This window comes from Ochotona curzoniae, unplaced genomic scaffold (assembly GCF_017591425.1).
Source record: "Ochotona curzoniae isolate NIBS_2020 unplaced genomic scaffold, NIBS_Ocur_1.0 patch129, whole genome shotgun sequence".
NCBI lineage: Eukaryota > Metazoa > Chordata > Mammalia > Lagomorpha > Ochotonidae > Ochotona > Ochotona curzoniae.
The window spans coordinates 72,709-91,774 of record NW_024466672.1 but is presented as its reverse complement, the minus strand read 5'-3'; the positions used below and the strand labels follow the sequence as shown (position 1 = coordinate 91,774).

Genomic DNA, 19,066 nt, shown 5'->3' with positions numbered 1-19,066 from the left:
TATGGACAGCATGGCTGTTTCAACAACGGCTTTAACAACCTCCCCCATGCCAATCCTGCCTGTGAGCTGGTGTACTCCACCTCAGTGGGGCCTCCTCCCTCAACCCCCAACCAAGTGTTAGTCCCTCTCTTATCCCTACTGCCCTGGGCCAGGGTCTTCCAAACTGTGACCTTGAATCAATTCCCGTTCCCCCACCCCCCCCCACACACACCCACAAATAAAAGAAGCAGCTCTCAGCACATGAGCTTCCGGGTCAGCCACTCGAATGCTTAATGTTACATCATTTTTCTATCAAGAAAAGGCTTGTTTGCTTAAGTTTTCACTGACAAAATGCTTCTGTGTTGTTGCAGTTTCCAGGTATTTTCATTTTTTAAAACAGAATATGGTGCAAAGCGGGCTGCTGGCACTGATCCCTTTTTTGAGGGCCTGAGGCTGTCTCCACACTTTCTAAACAATGGCGTCTACAGCGCCACGAGTATCTCTGTGCCTTTGTTGTCTGTGTGGGGTCACTGGGTCAGGGAGCATGGACGTTCGGGGGTTCTGCTGCCTCTCCAAGGCCTCGCCAGCAGGCACCATCCCTGAGCCCTGGGTGTGAGAGCTGCAGTCAAAGGGCTTGCTTTCCTGTTCTTCCCAACACAGCCCTCTGAGAGCCGCTGGCTGAAGTGTCTGCACAAGGACTCCCCGGAACTGGAGCTGGGAGGAGGAGTGTGTTTCCATGGACAGTCCTCATCCGACATGGAGGAGTCAGACCCTCCCTTCAGTCAGGAGCTGCCCAGCAAAAGGTGCCAGGCTGTACCCAGTGCCCTCCAGGAGGCTCAGGTGGGGACTGATGAGACAGGCGCTGCTTGCTGACACAGGGATGCTTGCTGAACTCTGTGAGCAGCTCACACGGTGACATCAAGGGGTAGGGGCTTAGGGGTGTTGACCGGGGCAGGAGGTTTACACTGGCGAAGCAGATACTGCAGACTGCACAGGAGCTCAGCTCTCTGCAGACACCGCCTGAGGCGCCATGGGAGGTAGATGGACCAGCCGTGGGGCAGAGCTGCCTGGCAAGCACAGGACAGCCCATCTGCCATTGGGCTGCAGCTGAGTGGCTGCATGGAGGCTCCCTACCTCCTGTGGCCAGCCAGGTTGCCAGGGAGGCTGCGGGGCACTGTGCTGGCAGGACTGGACTATTGACAGCACTTTCCTCCCACCAGGAAATGGAGCCCGAGTCGGCCCAGCTGTTGCACAAACGTGACATCCCAGACTTGGGCACTCCCAGGGGCACCTGGCCACCCCAGAAGGTTGGTGATAGGGAATATTGCTTCCACTTTGCTCCCAGTGATCACCAAGCACACACAGAACTGTTGAAGTATGAGCTTTTTACCCCCCAAAGCTCAGCTTCCTGTTCTTGCCTGTGTGGAGCCAACTCCTTTCTCTGCCTGCTCCCTTCGCTCCCTGCTCATCTCATGAAATTAACTCAGCCAAAAGGGCATCGTGACACCCTGGGGTCCACTGAGGTTGGCCTGGCCTCTCTGCACACCCTGCCACCCTTGCCCTCTCCAGGCTCATGCTCCCTTGCTGAAGGCATTCAGTCACTTGGTGTGTGTTCCTGCTCCCAGGAACCCAACAGGCCCCACTGCACATTTAGTGCTGCAAAACTCAGATCTTGCTTTATGCTGTCATCAGTGTGTAAAGAGCCCTGCCAGAGGCCTGCTGACAGGGGTCACCTTAGCATAGATCTGCCACGGCCAACTTCACCTCATGCAGGCCTCCAGCTGGAAGCCAGAAGGCCAAGTTCAGATTCTGGTGTTGTCAGGAGTAGCTTTGAGACCTAAGTCAGCTTGTGGCTCTGAATCTCCCAGTGACAGCAGAGCCTTGCAGTTCCTGTGTGTGATGTTCTTGTCAAGTCTGTTTTGTCTTGCCCTCTTTCTCATTGTCTGGGATGCAGAGTTGCAGCGACCCACTCTGAGGTCCTGTGAAGTGGTAAGCCTAACTGTCAGGACATCTTTGGTTGCTAAGCAGGAGCCACAGCAGGGGTCAGGGGTCCTGGCCAGACTAGGTCCCAACATGTGGCCTTAAACAAGCTCCTTGTCCAAAAGATATCCCGGCACCTTCCACGTGCAGAGCCTAATGCGAGGGAGGGGCTGAGGCCTGAGGGGAGCTCCCTGACTTTCCAGGATGTCTGCTGGGGCACACTCTATCCTCCTGGAGGGTCTGCCATAACTATGAGTGGTCTCGATGTCTGACCCCTTGCCCACACAGATGTCTGGACAATGTGGTCAATGAGCAGAGTACTTCCCCACCAGTGCCACACCTCCATGCCTTGCTGACCAGTGGAGACGAGCCTCCCACACAGACAGACATCTTTGACCTCCTCAAAGCCTCCTATGAGGTCAGCACTCAGTGGGGAGGTTTGGGGGGTGACAGCCCTGCACCCCATGGCTGTGCATTGTCTCACCTAATCATCCCCACCTGCCTGCAGAAATTCAGCATCCTGCGGGCCAGCGACACTGAGCAGATGCGGTTTAAACAGGCTGAGAGTGATCCAGTGCTTGGAGGACACAGCCAAGAGGAGTGTGGTATGTGGGCTTGGGGGCTCCCACTCAGGCCTGTCTGTGGGGCAGGACGCACACTCCCCTGCTGCCTCACCACCAGTGTCAGCATTAGGATGTGTGGGACCAGGCAGGGGCATGGCGGGGAGAGGACATGGTCGTTTTATTCTGCTCCCAGATGGGCCAGTGGGAAGCCTGTCTGAAGCCCCGTTCCCCCAAGGCATAGCACCCTCTGTCTCCCAAGCTCTGCCACATGTCCCTTCCCCTCGCCCCGAGCATCCCACAGCTGCCCTCTGAGCACCTGCGTGCCGTGCCTCTGCCTCCAGCCTTCATCCTCCGCATCCCTGGATGGGTGCAGGTGCCCCTGCCACAGGATCTACTCATGGTCTCTTGACTGCCAACCTCGTTCCCACTTCCCCAGTGCCCCCCACAAACCTTTCAGACACTCTGAGGTCACAAGTGACAGAAACGGATGGCTCCAGCTGACTGAGAGCAGCTGGCTGGTGGTTTCAGGACCCCTTCCCAAGAGCTGGCACCTGGGTCACAGCAGAGGTCCAGACAGGAGGAACTAAACAATGTCCCATGTCCCCCACTCTCAGCCCACTAGGGCACAGACCTCAGGGAGCTTGCACTGAGTGGCAGGCTGGGTGGTGAGAGGCCAGCAGGGCAAGGCCCTGCCCTCAGTGGGATGGCCGACTTGCCATACTGAGGGGCAGCTCGTGCCTTTGCCCTGGTCCCTGTGACAATCTGTCTCCTGCTGCAACAGGCACTTGAGAGTCCCTCAGCCCAGCCTGTCTCTTTCTTCTAGGTCCGAGCCATACCTGGGGACACTGGCTTCTCCACTGAAGAGCTGGAAGACCTTTACATGGTGTTTAAGGTAAGAGCCGAGAACAAGGACAGGACCTGTAACTGTGACCTTGTCTTCCAAGAGCATCCTCAGCACAGAGGTTCCTGCTGGAAGAGAAGGGGTTTGGAAGCATCCGTGCATGCACTTGCTGTGAAGTCGCAGTGGTAGAAGTTAAGCCTTGTTGGAGTTTAGGCAGAACACTCCCTTAGAAAGCACAAGGCAGCTTACAGCAGAAGTTCATGGGCTCAAGGAACTGCAGAGTTGAGGGAGACAGTGTCAGGCCTGGCTGGATCCAGGGACTCAGATGCAGTGTTGTACACTCTCTCACCCTCTGACGTTCTCTGAACTGCGCTTCCTGCAGAGTCCATGGCTGTCTGCAGCTCCAGGGACACGCTATCCCCTCAGTAGCCCCAGGACAAGGGAACCTTTCTTCCAAATGATCAGACTGACTCAAGTTAGGCACTGGATTCAAGTTAGGTTGGCGTTGACTGTTAGGCAAAAAGGAAAAAAAATTAAGATTTATAGTCTAGTGGCTAAAGTCCTCACATTGTATGCACTGGGATCCTATGTGGGTGCTGGTTTATATCCTGACTGTTCCACTTCCCTTCCAGCTCCCTGCTTCTGGCTTGGGAAAAGCAATCAAGGATGGCCCAAGGCCTTGGGACCCTGCAGCCACATGGGAGACATGGAACAAGCTCCTGGCTCCTGCCTTCAGATCAGCTTAGCTCCAGCCAGGGAACCAATGGATGGAAGATCTTCTTCTCTCTTTCCTTCTCTCTGGTAAATCTGCCTTTCTATTTTAAAGATATACACATCTTAAAACTATGCTCCAAAACAAAAGTGAGTGCCTCCAGGGGCCTGACCCTGCCTTGGCCTTTTCCCATGGCATCCCTGGCCAGTCTGTCCTTCCCTCCCTTGTGGGGCTGGGGCAGCTGGCCGCAGGGAAGGCTGAGCTGGCCTGGCGATACTCTGAGGAAGCCTGGGACTGGCTCCCGGGCCCTCTGCAGCTGTGAGGAGGTCCTGTCCCAGCCCCCTGGAGCCTGCACCGTCCTGGGGAGCCCCTCTCATCATGCCCTCCTCCTGCCTTCTCCCACAGGCGGGATGTACCACGGGGACATGACTGAAAAGCTCAAGGTGCTCTATAAGCTGCACCTTCCCCCAGGTGAGCACGTGCCCCCACACCCCTGGATTGTATGAGGCACTGATTGCACTTTAACCTGAAAGACACTGGGTGTTTACACACTCACCTAAGAATCAGAAAGTAGCAAATAATCCAAGCCAGTCAGCCTTAAAACTGCCACACGGGTCATGGTGGCAGGGGGAGGGTGGCCAGGATGGTCAGGCCAGTCCAGCGGGAAAGGGCAGGTGCGGTCTGCCCAGGAGCTGGGATGCTTGCTCTAGGTGAGACTCTCACTCTACCCATCTCGGAGTGCAGCCCTAAACTCTGAGGAAGCCGAGTCAGCCCTGGAGGCCACCCACTATTTCACGGAAGACAGCTCCTCAGAAGTGAGTGGCTCCCTGAGGCTTCCAGCTGGGGGGCTGGGGGCATTGGGGTGTCCTGAGAGGGGTCTCAAGCTGGGGCCCACCCTGGCTTCCTGCAGCCAGGTGTCCCTGTGGGCAGGCAGTGATCTCACTCCTGTTTCTCTTGTGTCTGTCTTCTTGGATCTCGGCTCCTCCTCCCTCTGCCCTCCTGCTCCTATGCTGTCCTCCCAGCATCTCCTCTGGCCTCTGATCTGGATCTTTTCCTGCCCTGGGAGGCTCAAGGTCAGTGCCCGGAGCACAGGAAGGCTCCCTTGGCTTTGGGTGGCAGCATCCCCTCACACCCCCATCCCCACTCCTGTCCCAAGGCCCCCAGGCCTGGCAGACTCTACCACTGGCACGTGTGTCCTGCTGTGGGGTGGTTAGTAGGTGAGGACATGCACAGGGCCATGGGTCAGCATAGGCAGAGGAAGGAAAAGCAGGGGTGGTCACTGCAACCGCGGGAAACAGACCACAGGGACCAGGGGAAGCCGGGCACGGCAGGGCATATGCTCTCCTCAGAAAGCACAAAACACTGCTTTGTGGAGAAGAAATACGGATGTTGAGCCGTTAGAACCCATCCTTATCCTCAGGCTGCATTTAAAGTGTAAAGCACAGGCTGCCAAGTGCCTCCTGGACCCCAGGACTTGATGACACGGCTGGCGACCACTCTGTGCTGTGACGTCATGTGGCAGGCCCAAAGGGGAAACAAATAGTGTGTGTGTCGAAGGACCCACAGGTCCTGCTGACCGTGAAGGCTTAGCTCACGGACCCGGAGGGCCTTGGCTTCCAGTAACAGGCCAAAGCAGCAGGTGTGCTTCCTGTTACACATGGACCCTGGGCAACCTGGGAAGCTTTAAGCTTGTGCTGTGTGCTTCTGGGTGCAGAACCCTGACCTCAGACCCCACAGCACCCCAGGCCCTGCACTGTCACCCATGCTCACTGAGGCAGTTGAGGGCTGGGCTACTTCTGTCCTCGCCTGTCTTCTGGCAGCAGGCCTGGGAGACCAGGGCAGCTTGTTCCTCCCCAGGTTCATGTTCACACGTGAACCGCACAGTGTGGTCCTCCTCCAGCGGATGTGCTGAGCACAGGGTTCATGTCTGTCAAGTTCCTTCCCTCCTGGTGTAGCTGTCATAGGTGTGATCCCACGCAGGTGACCTTTTCCTAACGAAACCACAGGATTCATCAGTTCTCAGGCTTGTCCATCACACCGCATTGCTGTTTGCATATGGGGGAGACTTGTAGTCTTCTGGAAAAAGAAAACAAAGAAGCAAAAACGGAGTGGGATACAGCTGCTGCTGCTTTCAGTGATCAAGTGGGGAAATGCCCAGGCCCTCCTTGACGGTGCCGGAGGGCAGAGCTCAGGGTCAGGCCAAAGCAGGAGGCTCCGTGCAGGGAACCAGAACCCGGGGCTGCTCCCGCACAAGCACAGGCTGGACCTCGGCAGAGGTGGGCTGCAGTCCCAGCTGGAGAAGAATGTGCTCCATGTTGTTATTTCCTGGTTGGCAGAGGCACTACCACAGGAAGATCGGGAAGGAAGCAGAAGCGAGGATACCCAAGAAAAGCGAGCAGGTACAGGCCATTCTCAGGGTCTCAGGGCTGAGGTCTGGGGTTTCATGTGGGCTGTGACCATCCCCAGTCACTTCTGCAAAGCTCCCCCACTGCCTGGCCCCAGTTGACAGGCATGCCCTGAAGGTCAGTGACCTTGGCTGGAGGCCCTGCTGTCCCCTGTGGTGCCTGGTGTCCCCTGTGAAGCTCTCAGCTCCTCAGGCCAACCTCTCACAGCCTAGAACACAGCCTCAGGACCATCCTCATCCCATTGAGCCATCCCTTCTTCAGGGCATTCTCCCCATCAGCACCTCCCCAGATGCAGGTGCTTTGTAACAGGGCCCATCCCACCCCCTGACCCCAAGCTCAAGCCCTTTTTCTGTCATGACAGGCCGAGATTAATGTCTTTTCCTCCTGACTCACAGAGGAGAAGGGGACCAGCCCCCCAGACTACCGACTCTACCTTCGCATGTGGGCCAAGGAGAGAGGCTCAGAAGGAGACCATCAAGGATCTGCCCCAAATGAACCAGGTGGGCCAGGCTGGAGGCTGCAGCAGACACCTCTGCAGAACCCTGAGGGACACCGGGGCCCAGCATGCCATGTCAGCACCACGCCCCAGGGTCCACACAGGGTGGCACTCATTACTCACTAGCTCACTTGAGCGCCCAGGAGTCCCAGTGAGGATTCTGGAAAGTCAGGAGCTTGTTGCTCAGGGGCCATTTGCACAGGGACCGCTTGTTCAGGTGGAGGGACAGTGGTAGGTCTGAGCAGCCCTGGGGAAGGTTACCCCACAGCTGCTTCCTCACACTCCCTGCCCAGGCACCCTGTGCACACAGGCTTGTCTGCTCTCCACTTCCTGCTCTCTGGGGACAGCAGCTTCTTTGTCTTCCCAAGGGTCTCCCAGGCAGGAAGGGGCAACCCCTGGGTTCAGCTGCAGAAAGTAGCCAGAGGCAGTCCCTGAACTACAGCCTGCCCTTAGTGCTTGGGCTGGGCTGGCCCTGGCTATGCCCAGAGGGGCCCTGTGAGCCTAAGCCTTCTCCAGCCTGAGGAATGGGTGGTCTCACCCCTCTCTCAGGCCAGGATGTGGTTTAGAGACCCAAGACCACCCTCACCCCCTCAGCAGCACCCTCTGGGAGCTTCCCTGAAGGTCAGAGTTGAAGTCGCTTTCACCCAGGAGCTAGAAGGCCAAGGGTGAGGCCAGACCCCAGGGAGGAAGCCATGGTCAAGGCCGGGTTCACACAGCCATGCATCCCCAACAGCAGAACCACATGTCGGAGCAGAGAGCCCAGCTCAGAGCTGCTGTCCACTGCAGGGGGAGAGCCCGGCAGGGCAGAGTGACTGCTTAGGTCCCTCCCGACTCTGAGCCTCCACATTCCCGTGTGTGAAGTAAGACTAGAGCACTAGTCTGGCGCCGATAAACAGGACCACATCCTGGCACCAGTTCCAGTGGCCAGCAGCATGCATGGAATGAACACCAGGGCCATCTTACCATCTCCTTGTTCTGCCTTCCCCCTTGATAGGAGCAATTCATTGAGCTGTGCAAGACGCTATACAACATGTTCAGTGAGGACCCCCTGGAGCAGGACTTGTACCACGCCATTGCCACAGTGGCCAGCCTCCTCCGCATCAGTGAGGTGGGGAAGTTCTTCAGTCCGAGTGTCAAGAAGCCCACGGGTGGCACTCCCAGCAGGGACCAGGGCAGTTCCACCGAGGATGAGTCCCCACTGCCAGCAAGGGAACCCCCCTCAGGCCCAGTACAGGAACTCTAGCCGCCAGCCATGGGGCATCCCCAGTCACCAGCAAGGGAACCCCCTCAGAACCCAGTACAGGAGTGCCAGCCATGGGGGGACCCTCAGTCACCTGCAAGGGAATCCCATCAGGACCCAGTACAGGAATGCCAGCTGACAGCCACGGGGGACCCCTGGACCAAAGCTGGTGGAGACACCCACCTTGGAAAAGTGCCACAGGAGAGACAGACGGTGGTAGAGGGGGGCAGTGGAGAGGGGCAGGGCTCACCCTCCCAGCTCCCGTCTGATGATGAAACCAAATACAACATATCCATGTCCTCCTACTCAGTGGTCAGCATGGGCTCCCTGCAGTGTGAAGACCCCACAGCCACAGCCCGCATTGGGAACACCATGGACGCAGACTGGTGCATCTCCTTCAAGCAGATCCTGGCCTCCATCCTGCCGGAGTCTGTGCTGGTCAACTTCTTTGAGAAAAGGGTGGACATTGGACTCAAGATGAAGGACCAGAAGAAAGTAGAGAGACAGTTGAGTGCCTCCAGTGAGCACGAGCCATCTGTTGCTCTGGGCTGAGCCCCTTGGCTGAGTGATTCTGGCCGAGGCCTCTGTCCCTCCCTCCTTCCCTTTGCAGTTTCTCATTAAAGACACAGCCCTCCTGCTCCCCCTTGGAAGCAGTGAGTTGTAAGTGAAAGGAAGGCTGATGCCAACACAGCTGCCTTAGAAAGAGTCTCTGGGCCTGCATCCCCTAGCACAGGCCAGTCCTGGGAACCAGGAATAAGTGGCAGCTCCTCCATTCCTCTCTGCCTGTGGCCTGGGAAGGCAGGAGAGGACAGCCCAAAGCCTTGAGACCCTGCACCCACGTGGGAGACCTGGAAGAAGCTCCTGCCTTCTGGCTTTGCATTGGCTCAGCTCTGGATATTGCAGCACTTGTTGAATAAACCAGTAGAAGAACACTTCTTAAAACAAAGTGGATGGGGCCAGTGCCACTGTGTAGTAGACTAAGCCTCCACCTAGAGTACTGTCATCCCATACAGGCACCAGTTCATGTCCTGCTTGCTCCACTTCCAATCCAGCTCTCTGCTTATAGGAGGCACAGCAGCCAACACATGAACTGACACCCATATGGGATCCTGGCACTTGCAAGGTGAGGATTTAGCCAGTTGAACCATCACACTGAGCCCCCAGATGCTCCACTTCTGATTGAACTTCCTGCTAATGGCCTGAGAAAACAGTGAGGATGGCCCAAGGGCCCTGCACCCACATGAGAGAACTGGAGGGTGCTCCTGGCTCCAGCTTCAGAGTAGCTCAGCTCTGGCCATGATGACCACATGGTGAGTGAACCAGTGATGAGAAGGGGATTTTCTCTCTCTCTCTGTAACTCTTTCATGAAACGGGGACCCTTTGTACTGAGCCCAGACACAAGGATGTTAGGGTCTTCCTTTTGTCTTTTCTTCTTTCTTCCTTTCTATTCTTTTAGAAAGATTTATTTATTTTTATTGCAAGGTAAGAGATACAGAGAGGAGGAGAGACAGAGAAGAAGACCTTCCATTACATGATTCAGTCCCTAAGTCACCACAATTCATGAAACTATGCCGGAACCAAGGGCAGGGGTGAGAAGCTTCTTCCAGGTCTCCCATGAGGGTGCAGGATCCCAAGGCTTTGGGTTGTCCTCGCCTGCTTTCCCTGGCCACAAGCACGAAGCTGGATGGGAAGCAGGGTTGCCAGGATTAGAACCAGTGCCATATGGGATCCTTACGCATTCAAGGCGAGGACTTTAGATGCTAGGCCAGCACGCCATGACTCCTCCCTTCCTTTCTTAAGATTTATTTATTTTCATTGAAAAGGCAGATTTATAGAGAAAAAGAGGCAAGAGGAAGAAGGTCTTCCATCTGCTGGTTCACTACCCACGTGGCTGCAAAGACCAGAGCTGAGCTGATCTGAAGCCAGGAACCAGTAGCTTCTTCTGGTCTCTCTCGCAGGTGCAGGGTCCCAAAATCTTGGGCCATCCTCCACTGCTTTTCCCTCACAAGCAGAGAGCCAGATAGGAAGTGGAGCAGCCGGAACATCAACTGGTGCCCATATGTGATGCTGCCACCACAAAGTGGAGGATTAGCCTGTGCAGACACAGTGCCAGCCTGTGTAAATAAGTCTTTTTTAAAAATGAGGACATGGGACAATGTGTGGTAAAGCAGATAAAGTTGCCACCTATAACACTGGCATCTCAAGTCGGCACTGGTTAGTGTCCTGGCTGCTCTATTTCCAATCCAGCTTTCTGCTAATGGCCTGGAAAAAGGGGTGGAAGATGGCCCAAGTGTTTGGGTCCCTGCCATGTAGATGGGGGACCTGGATGAAGCTCCTGGCTCTGGGTTGGCCCTGGGTTGGCCCAGAGCTGGCCACTGCAGCCATCCAGGGAGCAAACCAATGAATGAAGGAATCCTCTCTTTTCTCTTCCTCTCTTTGACTTCAAAAATAGATCTTTTAAAAAATAAGAACAGACTGTTTAATAAGTGGTGTTCAGGAAACTGCCTATTTAAGTAGAATGAAATCAAGTTAGATGTCTACCACCCATGGTTTTCTCCCCCTCCCCACCAAAATCTTATATTTTATTTACTTTCTGTTTTTGATGAGGATGATTAAATATTTCTGAACATAAGCCACCTGAATCCCAGCTGAAAGCTAGAGCCACTGCTGGCATTCCATGAAAGCCAAGACTGCAATGAGGATCCTGCTATTCAGTCACTACTTTTTTTTTTTCAGGTATCAGCCAGCGAAATAGAAAAGAGAACATACTAAGAGGCATGAAAATAATGATTATGGGCCTGACGGCGTGGCCTAGCGGCTAAAGTCTTCGCCTTGAACGCCCCAGGATCCCATATGGGCGCCGGTTCTAATCCAGGCAACTCCACTTCCTATCCAGCTCCCTGCCTGTGGCCTGGGAAAGCAGTTGAGGACAGCCCAAGTCTTTGGGACCCTGCATCATGTGGGAGACCCAGAAGAAGTTCCTGGCTCCTGGCTTCGGATCAGCATAGCATCGGCCATTGCGCTCACTAGGGGAGTGAATCATCAGATGGCAGATCTTCCCCTCTGTCTCTCCTCTTCTCTGTATATCTGACTTTCCAATAAATAAATATTTTTAAAAAAAGAAAAAATGATGATTATGTGTACATTGTTGATCATTATTTATGGTTAATAGTATTTATACTTATCTTTGACCTGAAAATAGGAAAGCAAATGAGAAATGACTCAAAACAGTAAGGAAATCTAATACAGTGGGTGCAAACAAAACTAACACAATCTCCACAAGTTAATGTGGCTTTTATATAACAAACAACTAGTTACATGGAAGACCCAGAAGAGCTCGTGGCTTCAGCCGGCTTGCCTGGCACAGCTGCTGCAGCCAGATGGGAAAGGAAGCAGCAGATGGTAATCTGTGTCTCCCTCCTTCTGTCACTCTGCCTGGTAAAGCCACAAAACAGCAGCTTTGAGCTCTGTCTCACTCAGCCTTTCCAGAAGTAGTCATTTCTGGAAATCGGCAGATGTGGCTCTGGCACAATGGCTCAACTGGCTAATCCTTCACCTCCAACTGTAGCATCCAAGTGGGTTGATGTCCCAGCTGATTCACTTGCCATCTAGCTTCAGGCTAATGGCTTGGGAATGCAGTAGAGGATGGCCCATAGCCTGGGGCCCCTGTACCCATGTGGGAGACCTGCAGGAGGCTCCTGGCTCTAGACTGGCTCAGTTCTAGCCATTGCAGCCATTTGGGGAGTAAGCAGTGGATGGAGGAGCTTTGTCTCTTCTCTCTAGAAATCTGATTTTCCAATAAAATAAATAAATCTTAAACAAAACCTGCAGACACACAACTACTGGAAAGGAACTCACTGGGGAGCAAGTGAGAGATGGTATGGCGTGTAAGATCTCTACAACTGTATGCTTCTGTCTGCCGTCTATTAAATGATGAAACAGTTTGATCCTTCCAGAGCTCAGCATTCTAGGCTCTGTAAGAGGGAAATGCTCCTGAATTCAGGGGAGGGGCTCTTGCAAAGAAATGGGAGAATGCCCGAGATGCAGATCTACGGCTGCATTATCCTCCTCTGGGTTCGAATCCTTTTTCAGAGAGTTGAAAATGACCATGAGAACTGCACTACATTATCCACGTGCAGCAACTTAAACATGCAAATAATTTCCATTCCATCAACCCTCAGAATACACTGAAATAGGGAAGTAATACATGGGCTCAGCTCAGGCCGTTGCTATTTGGGGAGTGCACCAATGGACTTCTCTCTCTCTCCTCTAGGAAACTCTTGTCTTTCAAATAAAAATAAAGTGGCTTTTAAAAAGATGTATTTCTCTTGGGCCCAGTGTGATAGCATAGTGATTAAAGTCCTCACCTTGCACATACCGAGATCCCATGTGGTCGCTGGTTCTAATCCCAGCGGCCCTGCTTCCCATCCAGCTCCCTGCTTGTGGCCGCAGAGGGCAGAGGAGGATGGCCCAAGTCCTTGGGACCCTGCACCCAGGTAGGAGACGCACAAGAGCTCCTGGCTCCTGGTTTTGCACTGGCTCAGCTCTGGCTGTTATGGTCGCTTGAGGAGTGAATCATCAGACAAAGGGTCTTCCTCTCTGTCTCTCTTCCTCTCTGTAGATCCCTTTTGAAAGATCGCATTTATTTTTGTTTAAAGGCAGATCTACAGAGACAAGCAAGGACGGAAAGAAAGATCTTCCATCTGCTAGTTCATTCCTCAAGTGGCCACAACTGAACTCATCTGAAGTCAGGAGCCAAGAACTTCTTCCGGGTCTCCCACATGGGTGCCGGGTCCCAAGGCTTTGGGTCATCCTCAACTACTTTCCCAGGCCACAAGCAGGGAGCTGGACGAGAAGTGGAGCAGCCAGGACTACAACCGGTGTCCATAAGAGATCCTGGCGTGTGTAAGGCCAGGACTTTTGACAATAGGCTACCGCGCCAGGCCCATAAATAAAACTTTAAGAAGAAAATTAAAAATCTCTTGAGGCCCTAAAGTAGTTCTTATCTAAAATGCCTAGCTTGTAATACTAACAGATACCCACTCAATAGCTGCATCTGGGGGGCAGGGTAAGAGCTGTTTCTCTCAAGACACTGGCATCATGGGGAAAGCATTTGATACAAAAAGTGCTTTTACCCCCAAAGTCTACTGGCTGTTTAACACACATCTTACAGAAGTCGGTCTTACAGATGCCAGGACACAGCCGACCAGCACAGGACCAAGAAGGGGTGTCCTTTAGAAGGACACAGGCAGCGCCAGCCGGCAGGAGAGGACAAGCTGTGAGGCTGGTTGGGGCACAGGTGGAAGCAGAGCCCCAGGATGTGGTGACAGGACGCCCATGGCGGGGAGGGCTGCTTCTCCCATGAGAAGCCTGAGGGGCACTGCGGGGTCCCGGGATGCCACCCCCACCCCGCCTGGGTCCCACAAGGTTCCCCAAATGTCACTAGACTTCACCAGAGCCCGCCTCTGCAGAAGCCACTACTCCCCCAAACCTACAACAGAGAGGCCGGGACGACGCCGGAGGGACGCGACCCCACACCACACCTGCCACCCGCGGGAGGCCGGCGCCCAGCCCACCTGGTGCGCTTGGAAGAGGCCGCAGCTGCAGCACCTGAGGACGCGGCAGCGCTGAGGCGGCGCCATGGGGCCTCCCACCCAGAGCCTCCCGCTCCCGCGCTCCCCTGCGCCCTCTTCCGGCCGTGCGCCTGCGCGCTCTGCCGGCCCGCCCCGCCCCCACAGGCCTCTGCTGGCCCAGGGGCGCCATCCCCACTTGAGGGGATCCGGAGGTTGTGGCTGCCCCAGCTGCACTTAGGGCCTTGGGTCGCAGTCAGCCGTTCACGGACTTGGCGGCTCTCCCAGGGCATTTCCTCCGGGTCGCGGTTGCCCATTGCTGTCCTCTGCGCAGGATCGCCAGGGAACAGAAGAGCCGGGAAGGCTCCCCACACTGCGTCCAGAGACCCCTGAGGATGGAAACCCACACCGGGCACCTTGGAAAGGATGGGGCAACTTAGATAGGACTGTGGAGAATTTCCCAACGCCTAGCCCTTTCAAGAGTCTCCTCAGAGTCCCCTCAGCGCATGCTGCTGCCAGAACAAAACAAAAATGGGGACAAAACCAAAAACATCAGAAAGCAGCCTGGACATCCACTGATTCCTAGGGCGGGAACCCTAAACCTAAACCCAAGCCCAGCCCCAACCCCAAACCTAACCTTTGTCATTTGTGAGCTTGCAGCTCAGCCCCTGGGCCACAGCACTGAATTAGGCCACATTCTTGCAGAACCCTCCTCAAGGTGTAGGTTTCTTTGAGAAAAGACCCTGAATTGTTACTTAGAACTACACGGAAACAAAAGCTTGATTTGGGCCAGGAGGATGGTCATTAATTAGAAGGTCTCCTAAAATAGCTTAGTTCTCCAAACTTGCCAGGTAGGGGCCATCACTCCTACTCCATCTTTCTCATCCCTGTTGTTAGACAAAGGAAATGTGGCCTGGGGAGAGTGGACTGCAATATTCCTGTGCTGGGAAACTTTGTAACAAGCAGGTGAGCCTCAGCCAATGACATCAGCCCAGATTCTCTTCCTGGCAGACAGCTAAAAGTTTCCAGGAAGACAGGCAACTTTGTAACAAGCAGGTGAAGCTGTTTTTGTTCCTCCCTTCTCTTTGCTTTCCACAAAGAGTGTGCTGAGGTCTTAGAGCTGGTGCTTTTTCCTTCTTTAAAAAACTGCCTCATTCAACTTGTCTACTGGGTTTTTTTTTTTTTTTTTCCTTTTCACACCAACTTAACATTAAAAATGTGTTTTCATTTTGTGTAGAATTGATTTATATCTTAAAGAATCTAATACAGGTTAGTTGAAATGGCAATTCTTATATACACTGGCAAATCATATCATGTTTTAGGATATTGCCCTTAAGTCACTATCAAGCAAAGGTTTGTTTTGGTGCAGCAAGTGAAGCCACCATTGAGATGCCTGCATCCCATCTCGAGAGTCCCATTGGAGTCCCAGCTACTCCTCTTTTGATTCAGCTTCTTACCAAGGCATCCTGGGAGGCAATGGATGATGGTTCAGGTGCTTGGACACCTGCAACCCCTGTGGGAAATTCAGAGGGACTTCCAGGTTCCTGGCTTTGGCTACACCCACTCTGGGGAATTAATCAGCAAGCAGGAGATATCTTTCTGTCTCTCTCTGCCCTTCAAGTCAATGAAAATAATAAGCAATATAAAACAGTTCATTCTGAATTTGAATGAAGAAGAAAGTATAGGTTTAAAGACTCTCACAAACACATAAATATCAGTGAAACGAGTTTTGTGTAATGACTTACTGCATCAGTTTTAAAAGGTTGTTCTTTTGGGGGCCCAGTGTGGCAGTCTAACAGGTAAAGTCCTTGTCTTGCATGTGCCAGGATCACATACCGGTGACAATTCACATCCCAGCAGCCCCGCTTCCAATCCAGCTCCCTGCTTGCAGCCTGGGAAGGCAGTTGGATACTGCTCAAAGCCTTGGGACCCTGCGTCTGCCTGGGAGACCCAGAGGAGGCTCTTGGCTCCTGGCTTTGGATCTGCTCAGCTCTGGCTGTTGCAGCTGCTTGAGGAATGAATCAATGGATGGGAGATCTTTCTGCGTGTCTCTGTTCTTCTCTGTATTATCTGACTCCCTCCAAAAAAAGTTGTTTTTTCAATTTTCTGTTTTCTGCACCCTTGGTCATTTCTGAGAAATCTATGGAAATTTTCAGTAAAGCAAACTCCCCATGGCAGGCTGCTTAGGCTAAAACTGTGTCCTTGCCGTGGGTGGAGATTGTGTCCGCTCTAGGTGGAAGCTCACTTTGTCTTGATCAATAGGGGAAGGCTGCAGTAACACCCCTAGGTCTGTGTTTTTTTTTTTTCTGATCATTTGTTTGTTTGTTTTTGGTATGGAAATAAAAAGTGAGACTGGCATGGCAGTTCAAGAAGGTAGTCAGGTCCAGGCTGCTCCACTTCCCATCCAGCTCCCTGCTGGTGACCTGGGAAAGCAGTAGAAGATGGCCCAAGGCCTTGGGACCCTGCCCCCATGTGGGAGACCCAGAAGAAGCTCCTGGCTCCAGGCTTGGAATCAGCTTAGCTCTGGCTGTTGCAGACATTTGGGAAGAGAACCAGCAAATGGAAGATCTTTTTCTGTCTCTCCCTTGCTCTGTAAATCTGCCTTTCAAATAAATGAACAAACCTTGAAAATCAAAAGGAAGGAAATAAATGTGACAAAGTAGACCTACTCTTTCAAACCTTGGGACTTATAAATTTTAAAATTTCCCTTTTGATTCCTTAACGAACTCTCATTCATTCAATTCCATGTTATTTGGTCTCCATGTATCTGTTTATAGTTTTTAGTCTCTTACTGATTTATACTTTATTTCCACTGTATTGCTTAATTTGCTGAGCCTTCTCTTGTTGACTGGATCCCTTTATCACTGTGTAGTGGTCTTCTATGTCCTTTGTTACAGTGTTGGTCTGATAAATGTGCACCTTCTTCTGCCTGCTTTTGGTTCCCATTTGCATGGACTCTTTGTAGAGAACTGAGTTTCTTGAAAGAAACCCGCATTGTTGGGTCTGTTTGGGCTGTTCTTCCCACTCAAGCCAATCATCTCTTTCAGTTGGTGAACCTAGAGCATGAAATTGAAGATATTATTCCTAGGCAATAACTGATCACATCATCAAAAATGCTGCTTCAGGCCTGGCGGCGTGGCCTACCTGCTAAAGTCCTCACCTTGAACGCCCCAGGATCCCATATGGGCGCCAGTTCTAATCCCAGCAGCTCCACTTCCCACCCAGCTCCCTGCTTGTCGACTGGGAAAGCAGTCGAGGACAGCCCAAAGCTTTGGGACTCTGCACCTGTGTGGGAGACCCGGAAGAAGTTCCTGGATCCTGGTTTCAGATCAGCATAGCATCGGCCATTGCGCTCACTTGGGGAGTGAATCATCAGACAGAAGATCTTCCTCTCTGTCTCTCCTCCTCTCTGTATATCTGACTTTCCAAAAAATAAATAGATCTTTTTAAAAAAATGCTGCTTCTACTCAATGCATTTTATTGTTCTGCCAGCGCATGTGGTAATTGTACATGTTTTCTCTCTCTCTCTCTTTTTTTTTTTTTTAGACCTCGTGAAATATTTTTATAAAATTGGGCTGGTGGGGCCCGGCTCGGTGGCGCAGTGGTTAAGGTCCTTGCCTTGCACGCCCGGGATCACATATGGGCACCGGTTCTATCCCGGCAGCCCTGCTTCCCTTCCTGCTCCCTGCCTGTGGCCGGGAAAGCAGTCGAGGACGGCCCAAAACTTTGGGACCCTGCACCCTGTGGGAGACCCTGAAGAGGCTCCTGGCTTCGGATTGGCATCGGCCATTGCGCTCACTTGGGGAGTGAATCAGACGGAAGATCTTCCTCTCTGTCTCTCCTCTCTGTGCATCTGACTTTCCAATAAAAAAATAATAAAAATAAATCTTTAAAAAAAAAACATTACAACAGTAACATCACAATTGAGTTTGTAAGTGTGTGTGAATAGGAGTGTTCAATCAGCTATCCCACAGCAAGCTTCTGGCACTTCTTTGTTGTTCTACAAGTGAAATGCTTCTCAGTCCCAAGTGGGAAAGAGCCACAGAGAAGGACTTTACTTGGTGGTCCTCTTGCTGCGGCCCAAGGAGCTGCCTTCCCTTCCCTCAGCCTGAAGGCCTGCTTGGTCCACCCTGTCCCAGGCAGAATACCCAGCTCCTCTGCTTGCAGCCAGAATTCCAGGAGCAGAAGAGCAGACATGGGCTGGCCACACCACTGCTGCTTCTCTGGGCGGTCCTGGGACTCCTAGCAGCTACCCAGGAAGCACATTGCCCAGTGCCCAAGGCAGTGTGGAAAGCACTGAGCTGAATGAGGAAGCTAGGCTCACTGCTCTCTTGCCTGCATCCCATGCCTGCACGCAAGAAACCTGGCCTGAGGATGCCCTCCCTGGTTTCCACAGCTCTGAGAGGCCTCCCCGCGGGAAAGCACACAATGGACCCAGTGGACAGGAAGCAGAGAATGAAGCCGGAAGCGGGTAGAAAGCATGAGGTCTGCCTTGGTCCTCCAAAGGCCTTTGAATCCCCAGGAGTGGGGCTGCATGGGCAGGTGCCAGGGCAGGAGACAGGGTGAAGCCCAGCTCGCTGCAGGCCAGGAGGGCTGGAGCAAGGTCCCCATGTCACTTGGCGAAATGCAGGGTGCAGTCAAGGGCCAAGGCACAGAGAGAAGCAGTTCTGTGCTCTGGATCTCAGTGGGGAACCCTGGCCTGAGGGGAAGGCGCGGCCGCCCCTGTCCACCACGTCAAGCCGCCAGCGCCCCACAGCAGCCAGGGCCCTTCGCTGTCACGACCACGGGCGGCAGCGGGTTCCCCACGCGCCCCAGGCGCGCCAGCTCTGCCCCGCGGCCCACCCGCCTCGCTCCGTGCTCGCGCCGCCCTCAACACTCCAACGGAAACGTCTCGGAGCTCCCAAGAGCGTCGAACGCACCCCCCACACTGAGCGCCGCCGTGCACCTTCAGGACCAAGGAAGGAACCCCGGCATTCAGTGCAGCTTGACCCCGGTAGGGGCCCAGCCCCTCGGACCAATCAACCCCACACCCAGTACCCTACTCCCCACACCCAGTACCCTACTCCCCACACCCAGTACCCTGCTCCCCAGACCTATCTGCTCTCTGAACTGAGTCCACAGGCGGGCGGGGGAAGCTCTCAGAGGCTTCCCCCGCCGCCAGCGGCAGGGGCTCCCACCCCACAAGGCCGGGAGCCTCTTGCTTTCTGAGGGCTCAGCCCTCAATGGGCTCATTTCCAACCTTCTCCTCTGAGGTGGTCCTCAGAGGAAGCAGCTGCTGCC

General features: G+C 53.6%; 1 protein-coding gene across 1 annotated transcript; it reads left to right on the top strand.

Moving 5' to 3' along the window:
• The first annotated feature begins 1,098 nt into the window (after positions 1-1,098).
• LOC121166338 (TBC1 domain family member 9B-like) lies at positions 1,099-9,140 on the top strand. The gene is given in 13 exon segments (XM_040995487.1): positions 1,099-1,104; positions 1,183-1,286; positions 2,248-2,377; positions 2,468-2,514; positions 2,516-2,564; positions 3,346-3,442; positions 4,190-4,546; positions 4,820-4,890; positions 6,414-6,474; positions 6,876-6,933; positions 6,935-6,980; positions 7,971-8,180; positions 8,307-9,140. Coding segments are annotated over 13 exon segments (1,698 nt in total). The 3' UTR covers positions 8,769-9,140.
• Positions 9,141-19,066: the final 9,926 nt, after the last annotated feature.